Below are 13,609 nucleotides of genomic sequence, written 5' to 3'. Positions count from 1 at the left end.
CTCTTTTGGAGAAGGCAGATTTTTCGGAGCAGGCCCAGTCTATTGAAGTCACTAACGGGTTGATTCTTGAGCTGTGCAATTTTGCTGCCAGGGAAAAACTTGAGCTGAGGAATTTAACATTCTGGCTTAGAAACTTCCATCCACTGTTTTGCAAGGATGGAGATATTCAGAAGGCATACAAAGTCCTGAGGCCTAAAATAAGACAGTTGAGGCTGAATTACCGCAATTACAAGACAAGGAGTTATAGGAGAAATACAGCAATGGAGACACTGATTCAAAGTCCGTTTGAGCTGGTGCGTGAAGTGCGCAAACTCAACACAAAGAAACGGGTCAAAAAGGATATTTCACTGGTTATGGAAAAACCCAGAATCAAGAAAGAGCATGTTAATTGTGAAACATTTTCAAAAACGCAAGACGAAGAGAGATCTTTCTTTGGCCTCAATTCCGACGTAGGACACCTACAAGTTAAAGTCGAGGAGATACCTCTCAGTATCGATCGTAATCCTACAGATGATGAGCAAAAAACAATAACTCTGCTGGACATTGCTATGTTAGATATTCAAAAACTGGCATCTGTGTATCGTGGGGAAACCAATGCTTTCAAGCAGCTCTCGCTGGATCTTTTAAAAAACCAATACAGCTTATGCAAAGAACTCCCAGACCTGAAAGAGTTTGAGAGCAAAGTCACTGTGCTTGCGAAAGCCATCCCTTTGGCGTCCCCTCTGGAGTTTCTACATCACAACGCACATTTTCTTGTGGACTTTCACGAGGTGATCGAACAGGAGCTGATGAGGGTGGAGGACGCAACGGCAAAGACCAGTGGGAAAAAGTTGGGCAGAGACGGTAACCCCAAGTTCGAGAGATTTGTGGACTTCCCTGAAAGTGCCACTTCACGTTACGTCCACATGGCCTGCGAAGTATTGAGCCCGGATGATTCCGGTCAGAGCTGCTACATGAACCACTGGGTTGCGTTCTGCGAGGAGAAGGGGAATCCTTCGAAACTCAAAGGTAACCCATGGGAGATACTCGACTCCCACAGCTACTTTGAAGCCGCCGCAGGCCTTGTCCACCACCACGAGGAAATCCCCTTCTTCTTCTCAGATCTGCTTCTGTTGAACGACGACGACTGTCCCAACGTCGTCCTGGAGAGTGTCAACAGCGACGCCACCGACGACGTCATACAGAGTCTTGTGTGTGTGCTGGCGGTCGTCCACTGCAAAATACTTGGCCCTTACTACCAACTACTAAGGAGTGGCGGTGAGTACGGCCTCTTCTGCCACTACATACTCTGCCTCTACCAGAAGCTCCTTGAGTGGACCAAGAAACCCTCGATGCTCATGGAGCCGGAGGTGGAAGTGAACATGTTTCTGCAGGATCCGCTGCAAGAGAGAACCTTCCACCGGGTTTTCCAATACTGCGGCAGGTGGCATGCAAACCAAGACCTAATCAGGAACTGTCTGAAGAACATCTTGAAGCGGCTCGCCATGGTTTTGGATGAACACTTGTTGGATTTCCTGCCCGGGGGGAAGTACTCTCCACCCCCACAGGACGATGTGGGCATTCAGATCACCGGCTGCCCGTTTTCGGCCTTGTGTAGGGAATACCCCTTTAGCAATCCGTACCAAAAAAAGAGCCCCAGAAGGCAACAGCTGACCGCTCCATTGTCGTCGGAAAGCTCTTCGGAGGACGACGATTCCTCGGATTCGTCCGGGGTGGAGGAGGATAACGAGCCGATTCGGAACGGCTCGCCTGGTGCTAAACGGGCCCGTGTTCTGAAGAAAACCAATTGGGAGGAGAAGGTCGGAGGGGTGACGCCCAAACCCGACCCTGAGATCGCTGAACCAAGACGACCCTTGAATACGAATAGAAAATACGTAATGGCCGTGGTGAATAGAAACGGGGGGCCGTGCAAGACCCAGCAGGACGTCGACAAGCTGCTCTTGCGCTTCGAGTCTAAGTCTGGCGCCGAGAAAGTTGAGGCCCTGCGCTGTGAAGTTCTGTACCAGAAGATGGTTCTGGACAATAACGACCCCAACTTGGATATCTCTTTTGACGGTTCTGTGTACGCCTCGAGCATATCTCCAAAACTCAAACTGGCTCTACCTCGGGTGAAACCTGGTTACAGTTTTGTCTTGAGCCCCCCCAGCCAGGCCAACTGACGTTCCCAGACGAACGCAGGGTCAATGGCTAACAGTTGGAATTTGAGTGCTGAAGAGCAAAGGGAACTTATTCGATGTTAAACAATAATGGGAAAATAATATGTTCAGTATTTTGTGTTTAAAAAGAAAAATGTTTGGTTTTATGTGGGGAATGTCCACATAATTAGGAAAATCATGTTACTTACAGTGACTTGGCATGTTAGTCAATCATGTTTCAACTGCATTGAAATGAGGCGGTCCCCCTAAAAGATAGCAATCATTGAGCTAGCATAGAGTGACCATGATGGAAATAAGTGCTTGCACTTTGTCATGTTTTTTCTTATATCCCTTGGATATGTCTTTATTCCAAATAAATCAAATCAAATCAAATCAAACCATTACTGTTACCATTTTCTAACTTCAATTTTCAATGTATTGACTTTGTATGTGTGTCAATTTGTACGCCTGTGAAATTACTGTGCAATATCATATGCAAATGTCATTAAAACCTCAAAAATGTGTTGCTTCTGAACTCCTTTAATAGCCTATTGTTGGCAAAAGGCCCAGGCAAAATAAATACCTTGTTTGAACATATTTGGAAATTTCGAAAAGTGCAGAAAAACAGATAGTTTCGATTTTTGTAAGTGTATATATGCTTATATAAATCTATATATACATATGCATATATATGTACAAACATATATATATATATATATATATATATATATATATATATATATATATAAACATATATATATATATATAAACATATATATATAAACATATATATATGTATAAACATATGTATATGTATAAACATATATATATATATATATATAAACATATATATATATATATATATATATAGGTCTATTATTATATAACGAACCAACGCACCCCTTTCTCCCCTTTGCTGTCTGATTGGCTCATTTTCTCAAGGGGGCGTGTGGTAGTTTTGCGTAGCTCAACATCATGCGTCTATGTTCCATCCAGCCTTCCGCTTTGGCAACCTCTAGGTCGTTTGGTAACCGTAACATAGGAGTCTTTGTTAACTCAACCTACACTTCATTTACCAGTGGCCAACCAAACCTATTTTTCGGTGCAATGTCCGGCACATGGTGGCACAGTGCCGCGGTGACACACGTTTTGATGGCGCTCTTTGCCATGGGCTCCTGGATTTCCGTAAACGGTCTCTGGGTCGAGCTGCCGGTGATTGTCCAAGTATTGCCCGAAGGTCAGTGTGCCAGAGTTAACTCGTATTTTACAACGTCTATTACGCAAAACAAATTATTGTTGTAGAATAATTAGGGGCGATGGAGGATTGTTTTCCACTCAGCATATTTCAGTGAAAGAATTGTTTCCTTCGCGCGTCTCCGTGGAGACTGGCGCCTTTTGCCCAAGCGACTCTACGGAAGCATGTTCAATTTAGCCATTGTCCGTATATAGGCATACGTCCTGGTAATGGGAAATAGGAAGTCTATGGTAAAATCCGCCCCCCAAAAAGCGAATAAATATATGCTTTGTATTGCTACCCCTTTACTTACTAATATACTATACATAATGTAATAACGGCGCTATTACTTCTTATTCTAGTAGTTACAAGAGGATGTCTATTTTGTTTCTTTGTTTGACCAACGGCAAGGCATGTTTTTCTTTATATATTAAACACTTTTCCAAGTACTATTTACCTTGGAAATGGGTTGTTTAGTTAACTGCCAAGTTCCTTGGTTAGTCATGAAGAGGTTTGAATGGGGCTCAGGGCTCAAGCAGCTGGGCCGTGTGTGTCCATCCAAGATATATATATATACCGCTCCCACATACACAACGACGTGTTAGACAAGTCCTACTTTATGGCTCTGCACAGTACTGACCGCTGTAGTCATTGTATGAAACATTGCATGGAATGCGGTCAACTCGTAATTGTGCAATTCAGCTGGCAGTTGTAAAATGGTTTGATCCCCTCCCACCGCCCCCTCTGCTCGTAGGATGGAACCTTCCCGCCTACCTCTCCGTGCTGATAGCTCTGGGTAACCTGGGGCCCATCGCGGTCACCGTGACCCACCACTGCGCCCCGGGCCGCTTGAACGAGCGGCTGGTCATCCACGGCATCCAGGTGCTGGCGGTGGCCGCCTCCGCCTTCCTGGCCATGTTCTGGTCGCACACGGCCAGCGTGGGCGGCCAGGAGCGCTCGCTGGCCTTCCTGCTGCTCACCTTCCTCCTGGCGCTGGTGTGCTGCACGTCCAACGTCACCTTCCTGCCCTTCACCTACAGCTACCCGCCGCAGTACATCCGCACCTTTTTCATCGGCCAGGGCCTGAGCGCACTCTTCCCCTGCGTGGTTGCCCTGGCACAGGGCATCGGCAAGATGGAGTGCACCGAGTCCGTCAACGGCACGGCAGGGCACGCCGTCTACCAGCCCGAGAGCTTCCCCGCGCGGAGCTTCTTCTGGTTCCTGTGCGCCATGCTCTGTGTGTCGGCGCTTGCCTTCTTGGCGCTGGTGCAGCGGCAGAAGGCCTCGTCGTCGTGGCAACCGCGCAACGAGCCGGTCGCCGCCGCCGACGAGGCGGAGGCGGAGGCAGGGTCGTCGGCGGCGGCGGGGAAGGGGCCGGGGGAGAAGGGCGACGGGGAGGAGACACACCCGCTCCACAACGGCGGGCCGCTGGTGACGGACGAGCGGCCGGCGATGGAGGAGCAGCTGGCGGCGCACACCTTCTGGACGCTGCGCAATGTGTACCTGCTGGCGCTGCTGGCCGTGTCCAACGCGCTCACCAACGGCGTGCTGCCGTCCGTCCAGAGCTACTCCTGCCTGCCCTACGGCACCATGACCTATCACCTGTCGGTCGTCCTGGGCAACATCGCCAACCCGCTGGCGTGCTTCGTGGCCATGTTCGTCCTCTTCAGGTGAGGGCTGGGGGCGCTCTGAGGGTCTGAGTCAGTGCTTCCCGTGTAGAGGTTGTCTGATGGTAGGCAAGACATGGTCACTTTATTTATGTCGCTTTTCATACACGAGGGAGGCTCAAAGTGCTTCACATAGAAACATTTTCATGAAATAAAGAAAATAGATAAGTAAAAGAAAACAAAGGCAAAGTAGAAAGTTTGCATTGTAGAAAGTGCACAATGAAATAAAGTAATAAAATAAAGTACATACGTAAGAGAAAATAACGTACCGCTTTTGTCATTTTATAATACTGTATATTCTGTTTGAAAGACAATACTCAAACTCCAGTTTGTTCCGTGCTCTCCCCTCCCAGGTCCTCTTCGTGTCTGGGCGTCATGTCCTTGGCAGGAGGGGTGTTTGCAGCGTACCTCATGGCGTTGGCGGCCCTCAGCCCGTGCCCCCCTCTCCTGGGGCACCCGGTGGGCGTGGGACTAGTGGTGAGTCCCTCGGGCCCGAAACGTATAACCATGAGACACACCCACCAGTGTTAAGGCTGGTTCTAGGCATCGCCTGTAAGTCATATCAACACGAGGGGCTTCAAGAGAAACCAAAACAAAAAGGTTATACTCTAGTAGTAAACGTCATGGATTTCATGGGTGTTTACAGCGATTGGTCCAACGTGGGCTGAAATGGCAAATTATAAACGGACAAAACCATCTTTATCCAGATGTTGTTTACATTGTATTTAACGAATTGAGGAAAATAAGAATTAACAGGCACATATAATCTTTTTATACTATTTTTAGATTTTGGCTCCTTTTATCCATGTCACCTAAAGTGACTTCAGGAACAGGTGGGCTGTTCCCCTCTCTTGCTCTGGGATGCCTACAGGCCCTGTGTGACTGCCAATGGTCATAGCACATGGACCCTAGAGGGGATCAAACCCGGGTACCTTTGGGCAGCTGGGACTCGTACCCTCGCCCTCTACACTAACCTACCCCTGAATCCAGTGGCGTTATAAAGTTCTAGCGTTCTGGCCATCATGTGTTGAAACGTGTGTGTGTGTGTGTGTGTGTCTCTCTGTCTGTGGCGCCTCCACCATGCAGGTCACGTCCTGGATCGTCTTCACGGGGCTCTTCTCCTACCTGAAGGTGGCCATCGGCACCCTGCTCCACGAGGCCGGCCACTCCGCCCTGCTGTGGTGCGGCATCTCCATCCAGGCCGGCTCCCTGGTGGGGGCGCTCTCCATGTTCCCCCTGGTGAGCGTCTACCACGTCTTCTCCAGAGCCCGGGAGTGTGTGGACAACTGCAGCCTGCGCCCCACGGCGTCCCCTCCGAGCTAACGTCGGAACCGTTTTGATTTTCAGGATTTTCGAGACGTCGTTCTCCGTATTCTCTCCGAGGGGATCGTGGTTTTTTTGGTGCAAGCTCTACAATTAAAATGCCACAAGCCTTTTTGATTCCCGCTGATAAGTGCCGCTCGTGATGAGATGCTCTGTTGTTGTTTTGGGGAACATGGAGGTCGCTGGAAGCGGCAAGTTTCCTGGATAATGGGAGCATTGAGTTACTGTCGACCAAGGGGTTGGGAGAGAGAAAGGGGCCTTTGAAGGAGATGATACCGCAAGAGGCTATGTGTGGTGTGTTTTATGAATACTTTTTACAGCTGTCCTAAGCTTTGGAAGGATCATGTGAAACAGTTGATGACCTCAGGAACACAATCAGCTACTTATTCACACCGAGAGAAAGAAAAACATTCTTCCTTTTCTTATGCGAGGGGAAAGAAATGCAATGGAAAGGGTTATCGATAACTACATTGAAGGAGTTTCCTACCTCTACACTAAGCAACCATTCCATGCACAGACCATATTTTCTGTTCATTGCAATCCCTATGCGTCCAGGTCTTTCAAACAATACAGGGAGATTCTTTAGCCTTTTAATACCTTTTTTAACTTGCTAGTAGTCACTTGGTAATTATTATTAAAATGTAATTGACAATTGACAATAAATGTAACAACCTATTTTAAAGTTCAACTTTACCCTAGGATGAACTGGGATAAGCTAATTACTATGTGTGTAATAAAATGTTGTTATTATTGTACATCAGTTCTTTCTACATAACAAAGTGACAACACGGGTTTATTACCAGCCAAAGGACAGTAATTGATCAGTGGCAAATAGTTAATACATTATTGTAATATTTTGAAGAATGTATTTACTGGTAAATTCAAGGCCTACCAAATGTAGTGTGAATAACCAACTATGGTAAACGAGGAAATGTTTTAGTTAATAGCGGACCACCACCAAGGCTATATATTTTGATATTCAAATTGTACTTTTCTGATTATCATCAATATGCTGCTACCGTTGATAAACCTGAACAGATTGTCATGGTTACTTTACTACAAGGAATGTTCATGTTTTGTTTGGTAAAGGCTTGATTGTTTGATTTACCATGTAACCCATTGATTGTAGATGAAATTGTCAGCCATTTATTTTGTTCTTAGTTGGAATATTTTTTATGAACTGTAGCGGATTATTATTATTGTTGTCATAAGTGAAATCATCTGCAAAAAAGTTAAGTTGGTTGTAAAAAATTCAGTTCAACATTGACACCATCATGAAAGTCCTAATGAGTTTTGAAGGGATCATGATTTCCCTGAGTAAATAATGAACCTTTACCTAGCCCATGTTTGTGAAGATAAGAATCTCAATGTGCCTAAAGGTATTGGTTAGCTACTACATAGCTATCAACACTCCTTCCATTGCTAGTCATCTGAGGAAAGGCTAATTTTTTAAAAGAAAGAAAATGTTATTTGAGAACAAATGGCACGCCTCATCTTCTAGTATACAATTAGGGTTGATTTATTGCAACAATATGGCAAATGTATTAAACTGTACAATGTTTTTACATTCTTGAGAGCCCCTGGCAGGGAACTTAGGATAACGATGTATCAGGAAGAATACATTGTCATGTCTTTCAAATGTCTCTAGCCCCCTCCGTCTCCTTTGCTGTCGAAATTAAACCAATCATGGATGGCCATTACAATTTGTATTTTATGTCCTGACTGATGTATGCTACTGCCATCATGTGGTTTGTTTAAGATTCTGTTCACTAAATCTAAATAGTGCAACTGATTAAACCAAGTAACTTTCAAAGATGAAACTGTGACTTTTTTATTGATACCAATCCAAGTCCATTTCTGTTAACTATTTTCCAATGTGATTTGATTATGAATATTTTCATGACGTTTAGGCTAAATCCAATCGACGGGTATCCACCTCCCCATTTTGGTTTCTTGTCATTAGCCCACATTAAACTCTTGGCTTCTTATAAATTTGTCATTTTCTTCTGAGAATGGACAGAAAAAGAATTTCAGTATTAATCCACTCTGTTAACTACATTCTAGTTTTTAATAAAATAAAGAAAGAAATGCTACATAAAAGATGGAGGCCATATATCCCTCTTGCAGGAATCACATAAATAATACAAATGTATACTCTTTCCAAAAGCCCACACCACAATAACAGAAACAACTAGTTTTGTTTATATCCGATAAGTACGTAATAGGAAAGGGAAACTGAAAACTTTAAGCCTCTGCTCCCATGACCGGCCTGGGGGTGGTCAAGAAAACCTCCAGATCTTATAAACCCTTTGACTAGTCAAAGATGGGTCTGACTAATCAAAACAAAGAAGCTGGTTACGAATCACAACATGTGATGTGTGTCTCTCTGTTTGTCAACAGAGGGGGGGGGGGGGGTCATATTGCAGACCTGTGTCATGGTTGGTTGATCATAGTCCCCCCCCCCCTCCCTTGCCGTTATAAACCCTTGGCTCAGAGTCCAGGGGACGGTGATTTTAGATGCCGGTTTACTGAGCTTCCTTCTGTCGAGCCACGGTGAGTGTTTGCCCGATGAGATACTGTCTTGGTTTTTTTAACTTGACGTTTCTGTGATTATAACGTCACAGAAGCGCACCCCAGCTATTACATGCTATAAATGTTAATATGGAAGTTGATAGATGCTGTGTTACAACCTGCTAATCCTTTGACAAGAAGAAGATTTTTAGAAATTCACGATACTATTCTTAGTGAGACATAAATGTAAGCTTTAAATAGAAAATTTTAAACGGACGATTTTGTGCACCTTTTTAAAAACCCTTTCTATAAGATTTTATATATTTTTCACGTTCCATTGCCAGATGTGCATGCTATGATTTCCGAGCTGTGACATAATAGTGTTTTCAAAGGCTCTCACAGCATGATTTCCTTCATTTTCCACAAACAATGCCTTCTCAGATGTGTTCTTAGGTTGTATAACACTGCTGAACATTACCCCGGCATAGCAGATGGCTATAAACTTTTCAAAAGTTTTCAAGTCCTCTGTTCAAATATATGGTTTGCCATTTGCCAAGACTTTTCGGACTTAGCATCACACATAAACCAACACGAATCCCTATGGTATTATTCAGTTAGAAGAGTTGTTGGATCATGACGTCTCCGCCTCTTCTGTAAAGCCTCATTCACGTGCTGTAGGACATCTTAATTCAACTGCTCATGCAAATTAATCATTTAAAGAAAGAGGATACACCCTTTTATACAATTGTTGGCTTACATATTAACTTCAGTTTGGCGATGGGTCACATTTTGATAATGTTTACTTTACTTTCCTTTAGGTTATCAGACATGTGTATATTGTTTATTAAGCACTTTCAAGTCAGGGTATTCATTAGTCATTTTCTCTTTCTCTTTTTGCATTTCTTCACGCTTTAATCATTCAAGATAAAGTGAGTTAGACGTGCGCTTAATGCATACCATTAATCCGGGTAATTCTCTAGCCGGTTAGCCACCAGGGCGCCCCAACCACTGTTTTTTTACTCAAGCTTATAACAATAATTGCCAATTACTGAAAATAAGCAGTTCCACTTTTAGGCTAATGTAACAGCAGGTCAATGAAAGAACATGAAAGCCGTTTCTGAATACAAAGTCCAATCTTGGGAGTTCGGCCTTTGGAGAATAAGACCTGTAAGCTGGCAAATCCGCAAGTAGACACACTACTGAGAACCGGCCTTTCCTCAACACAATCCTTGTGCAGCCTGTGGTAACATGGACACATGCATTGTATTATGCAGGAAACGCCTGATGGTTCCGGTCCCCTACTCCCAGCAAAGAGGTACTAGATTCAATCCCCAGTGTCCGCAGGTGTACCCTTATGCATCCTTTGGCAAGATGCCCTCACCTCCAACAAACAAAATGTCTTTCCTCCCATCTTTTAGGAAAGTTGTACTTCACTCGAAGTGACCTTTTCCTTCAGCATGTCCCTGTTCACCCACCTACTGGCCTGCCTGCTGGGCATGGGCTCCTGGGTGTCCATCAACGGTCTGTGGGTGGAGCTGCCCCTGCTGGTGCCCCAGATCCCCGAGGGCTGGTACCTGCCCTCCTACCTGTCGGTGCTCATCCAGATGGCCAACGTCGGGCCCCTCTTCGTCACCCTCATGCACCGCTTCCAGCCGGGGAAGCTCAACGAGACGGCCGTCATCTACTTCATCACCGGCCTGGGCACCGTGGCCTCCCTCCTGCTGGCCTTCTTCTGGAAGGAGACCACGGTGGTGGCGGGCGCCCCGCGCAGCGTGGCTCTGCTGGTGCTCACCTTCTTCCTGTCCACCGTGGACTGCACCTCCTCCGTCACCTTCCTGCCCTTCATGATGCGCCTCAAGCCGCAGTATCTCACCACGTACTACATCGGGGAGGGCCTGAGCGGCTTGCTGCCGGCACTGGTGGCCCTGGTGCAGGGGGTCGGGATTGTGGACTGCGTCAACGTCACCGGGGCCGCGTGGGCGCCCAACCGGACCGCCGCCGCCGCCTACGAGCTGGAGGCCCGGTATCAGCCGGCCAACTTCTCGCCGGAGGTTTTCTTCTACTTCCTGAGCGCCATGATGCTGGTGTGCCTGACGGCGTTCCTGCTCCTCAACCACCACCCGGCCGTGGCACGGGAGCGCCGCAACAGCGAGTACACAAATGGCGTCAAGGCAACCCACAGCCGCGGAGGCAAGTCACAGGCTTCCGAGAAGGGCGCCTTGAGGACAGATCCGTTCCGAGCGGTCAACGCTAAGCCCAGGAGCGGCTTCGGCACGGGGGCCTACAGCACGAGGGAGGTGCTGTACATCTTTGGCATCCTTGCGTGGGTCAACGCCCTGACCAACGTGGTGGTACCGTCCGTGCAGTCCTACTCGTGCCTGCCCTACGGGAACAAAGCCTATCACCTGTCCGCCACCATGGCCGCCGTGGCCAACCCGCTGGCCTGTTTCATCGCCGTTTTCATCTCGATAAGGTAGAGTAGATTACCGTGTGTAATGAATCAATCCAAGAGAACGCAAACAGCAAATGAGATGTTTGTTTCTGCACGCGTAGGTCGCTGCTGTTGATGGGAGTGCTAACGTGTGTGGGCACCGGTGTTGCAGCGTACATCGTGGGCATGGCTGCACTGAGTCCCTGTCCGCTGTTAGTCCACGACACCTCGGGAGTGGTCCTCATCGTGAGTCTAACTTTGTTTCAGGCCTCTCGTACTCTGTTGCTCTGCTATAAAGCGCCACTACGTTACCACCAGGTGTGAGGCTGATGGGTCAGCTATCACCTGGGGACATCATAAGTGGGAGTGTCCACTCAGGTGTAGGATGGATAGATGACCTCCCTGATGGACTGTACCAACTGGGAGGCTGAATCGCTTCATCCTACATCTGGGTGGACGCTCCCAGATAGGAGAGGCTTTATCTAATACCTAATCAACCTCATACCTGGTGGTGAAATAGTGAAATAGGGGTCACAAATTCTGTACAAGGGTTTTATATATTTTTTATTTCAAAGTTAAGGAGAAGTTAATTATTTTCTGATTAATGCTTTAGCAGTGTAAAGCTGTGATTTCTGTGCCGTTTTCTTTAATCAAATATGCCGGTTAACCAGAATCACCAGTATTTAATTACCTTCACGTTACCGTATATTGTTGATGGAAAATATGGCATAACCTGCTATTACAGCATTTCAATTGAGAGCCATTATTTCCATCTCATTTGAATGAAGGCATGCAATGAGACTCACCCATCTTATCTTCTGCTCAACAGGTGTCTGCCTGGATTGTTTTTGTTCTCACTCTGTCTTATGTAAAAGTGATCATTGGGGTGATCCTGCGCGACGAAGGACACAGCGCCCTGGTGTGGTGCGGCGCTGTAGTGCAGCTGGGCTCCTTGTTAGGGGCCGTCACAATGTTTCCTTTAGTCAGCGTGTATAGCTTATTTTCTTCTGGGGACCCATGCAATTCAAAATGCCCGTGAATAAAGGTATTTATTGTGGAAAACCCAGCCAACAGCAATGGAAACCACACATGTTGGAATGAATGGCCATTGGCCTACTAAGCTTCGGTCTGGTTAGCAGACTAATATTTGACCACAGGAAGAGAGGGGCATATCAGTGGCTAAATGAAACAGTACAATTGATCATAGGCTCTGGTTGCACAGGAGAGTACGAGCCTACTAGCAAAAAAGTCAGCTTCCAAAAGGTTTACCTGTCAGTGTCAATGTCAATTGACAAGAAATTTGTAAATAGAAATGTAAGTGAATGTAAATAAATGACTTTAAACTTTTGAACACCATAGACTTTATTCCAAAGGCATCGAACATGTATAAATATTGTGTACACAACATACTCTTTTGTGTATTTTTTATAATGCGCTAATTTTGGGTGAAAATAACCCTCACATGGCCTTCGTTATACATGTCCTCGCAGAAGGAATTGGGAGGAAAAATAATATATTAAAGGGAATATCTGACATTTGGCTTACTCCTACAACGGGCAAATCAAAGTAAATCAAATCTAAACTGTTTCAACTGGATGGTTACAGTGGGCGATCAATCACCCTCAAAGGAGGAACCGGGCGATGTTGGCAAGAAAACGTGAATAAACAACACAATGTATTCTGAAAAGATAAAATAAAAGATTGACTAAAACTAAAAAGGATGGAGGAGGAATAACCTCCATTTCAGATATAAAGATAAATAGGCCTATCTCACTTTGTCGGTGTTAAACATGGTAACAGCTGGCCTGTAGCTGACAGGTAAAACATGGGATGGACCACACTAGCGACAGAGACGAGGAATATACAGAAAGGAGCAATTATACAAGAGGAGCTTCTTGCTACAGTCTTATACTTTACCATTATACCCGCTGGGATGTAACACAGAAACGACGCGATGAATATCGCTCGGACTGTTTGAAAAGCTCTCTTTTTGACAGGATGTAGTTTATCAGTGGAGGACAGCGAGTTTTTGAGAGCGTTGAGTATGGCGATGTTGGACCATAACATTATAATCATCACAAGGCACAAAATGGTGTATGCTGCAATGTCAATTGACCCCTGTTCCATTGAAGTATGCAGGTCCTCAGAAAGGGCTTTCATTAGGCCAGGAGGCACAGCCAAAAGCCACACCAACACCGAACAACCCTCCCTGCATCTGTACTTCTTCAACAGTGGGTAGAAGGTGGGATGGATCACAGCAATGTACCGCTCCAAACAGATGAAGGATAGAATCATTGGCCCTCCTATG

The 13,609-nt window shown here is 45.9% G+C and overlaps 2 protein-coding genes across 2 annotated transcripts; both read left to right on the top strand.

The window, feature by feature from the left end:
* The first annotated feature begins 3,145 nt into the window (after positions 1–3,145).
* On the top strand, positions 3,146–8,025 carry slc52a2 (solute carrier family 52 member 2). Its single transcript, XM_079749000.1, has 4 exons — positions 3,146–3,372; positions 4,124–5,039; positions 5,390–5,513; positions 6,123–8,025. Exons 1-4 carry the CDS (start codon positions 3,243–3,245, stop codon positions 6,357–6,359), a joined length of 1,407 nt encoding a protein of 468 aa, XP_079605126.1. The 5' UTR covers positions 3,146–3,242; the 3' UTR covers positions 6,360–8,025.
* Positions 8,026–10,327: 2,302 nt separating this feature from the next.
* On the top strand, positions 10,328–12,340 carry slc52a3-2a (solute carrier family 52 member 3-2a; the record flags this gene model as incomplete). Its single annotated transcript, XM_079749106.1, has 3 exons — positions 10,328–11,343; positions 11,424–11,547; positions 12,131–12,340. 3 exons carry the CDS (start codon positions 10,328–10,330, stop codon positions 12,338–12,340), a joined length of 1,350 nt encoding a protein of 449 aa, XP_079605232.1.
* Between the last annotated feature and the right edge of the window lie 1,269 nt (positions 12,341–13,609).

This window comes from Pollachius pollachius (genome assembly GCF_949987615.1).
Source record: "Pollachius pollachius genome assembly, chromosome: 13".
In the NCBI taxonomy this organism is placed as follows: Eukaryota; Metazoa; Chordata; class Actinopteri; order Gadiformes; family Gadidae; genus Pollachius; species Pollachius pollachius.
This window is presented reverse-complemented; position numbering and strand designations above follow the sequence as displayed.

What these genes read in the sequence shown, in the direction of transcription:
- slc52a2 (XM_079749000.1), top strand. Translation starts at nt 3,243, where the DNA reads ATGTCCGGCACATGGTGGCACAGTGCCGCGGTGACACACGTTTTGATG. An exon ending in GCCATGTTCGTCCTCTTCAG is followed by an intron (nt 5,040 to 5,389) that starts GTGAGGGCTGGG and finishes CTCCCCTCCCAG; the next exon opens with GTCCTCTTCGTGTCTGGGCG. An exon ending in CGGTGGGCGTGGGACTAGTG is followed by an intron (nt 5,514 to 6,122) that starts GTGAGTCCCTCG and finishes TCCACCATGCAG; the next exon opens with GTCACGTCCTGGATCGTCTT.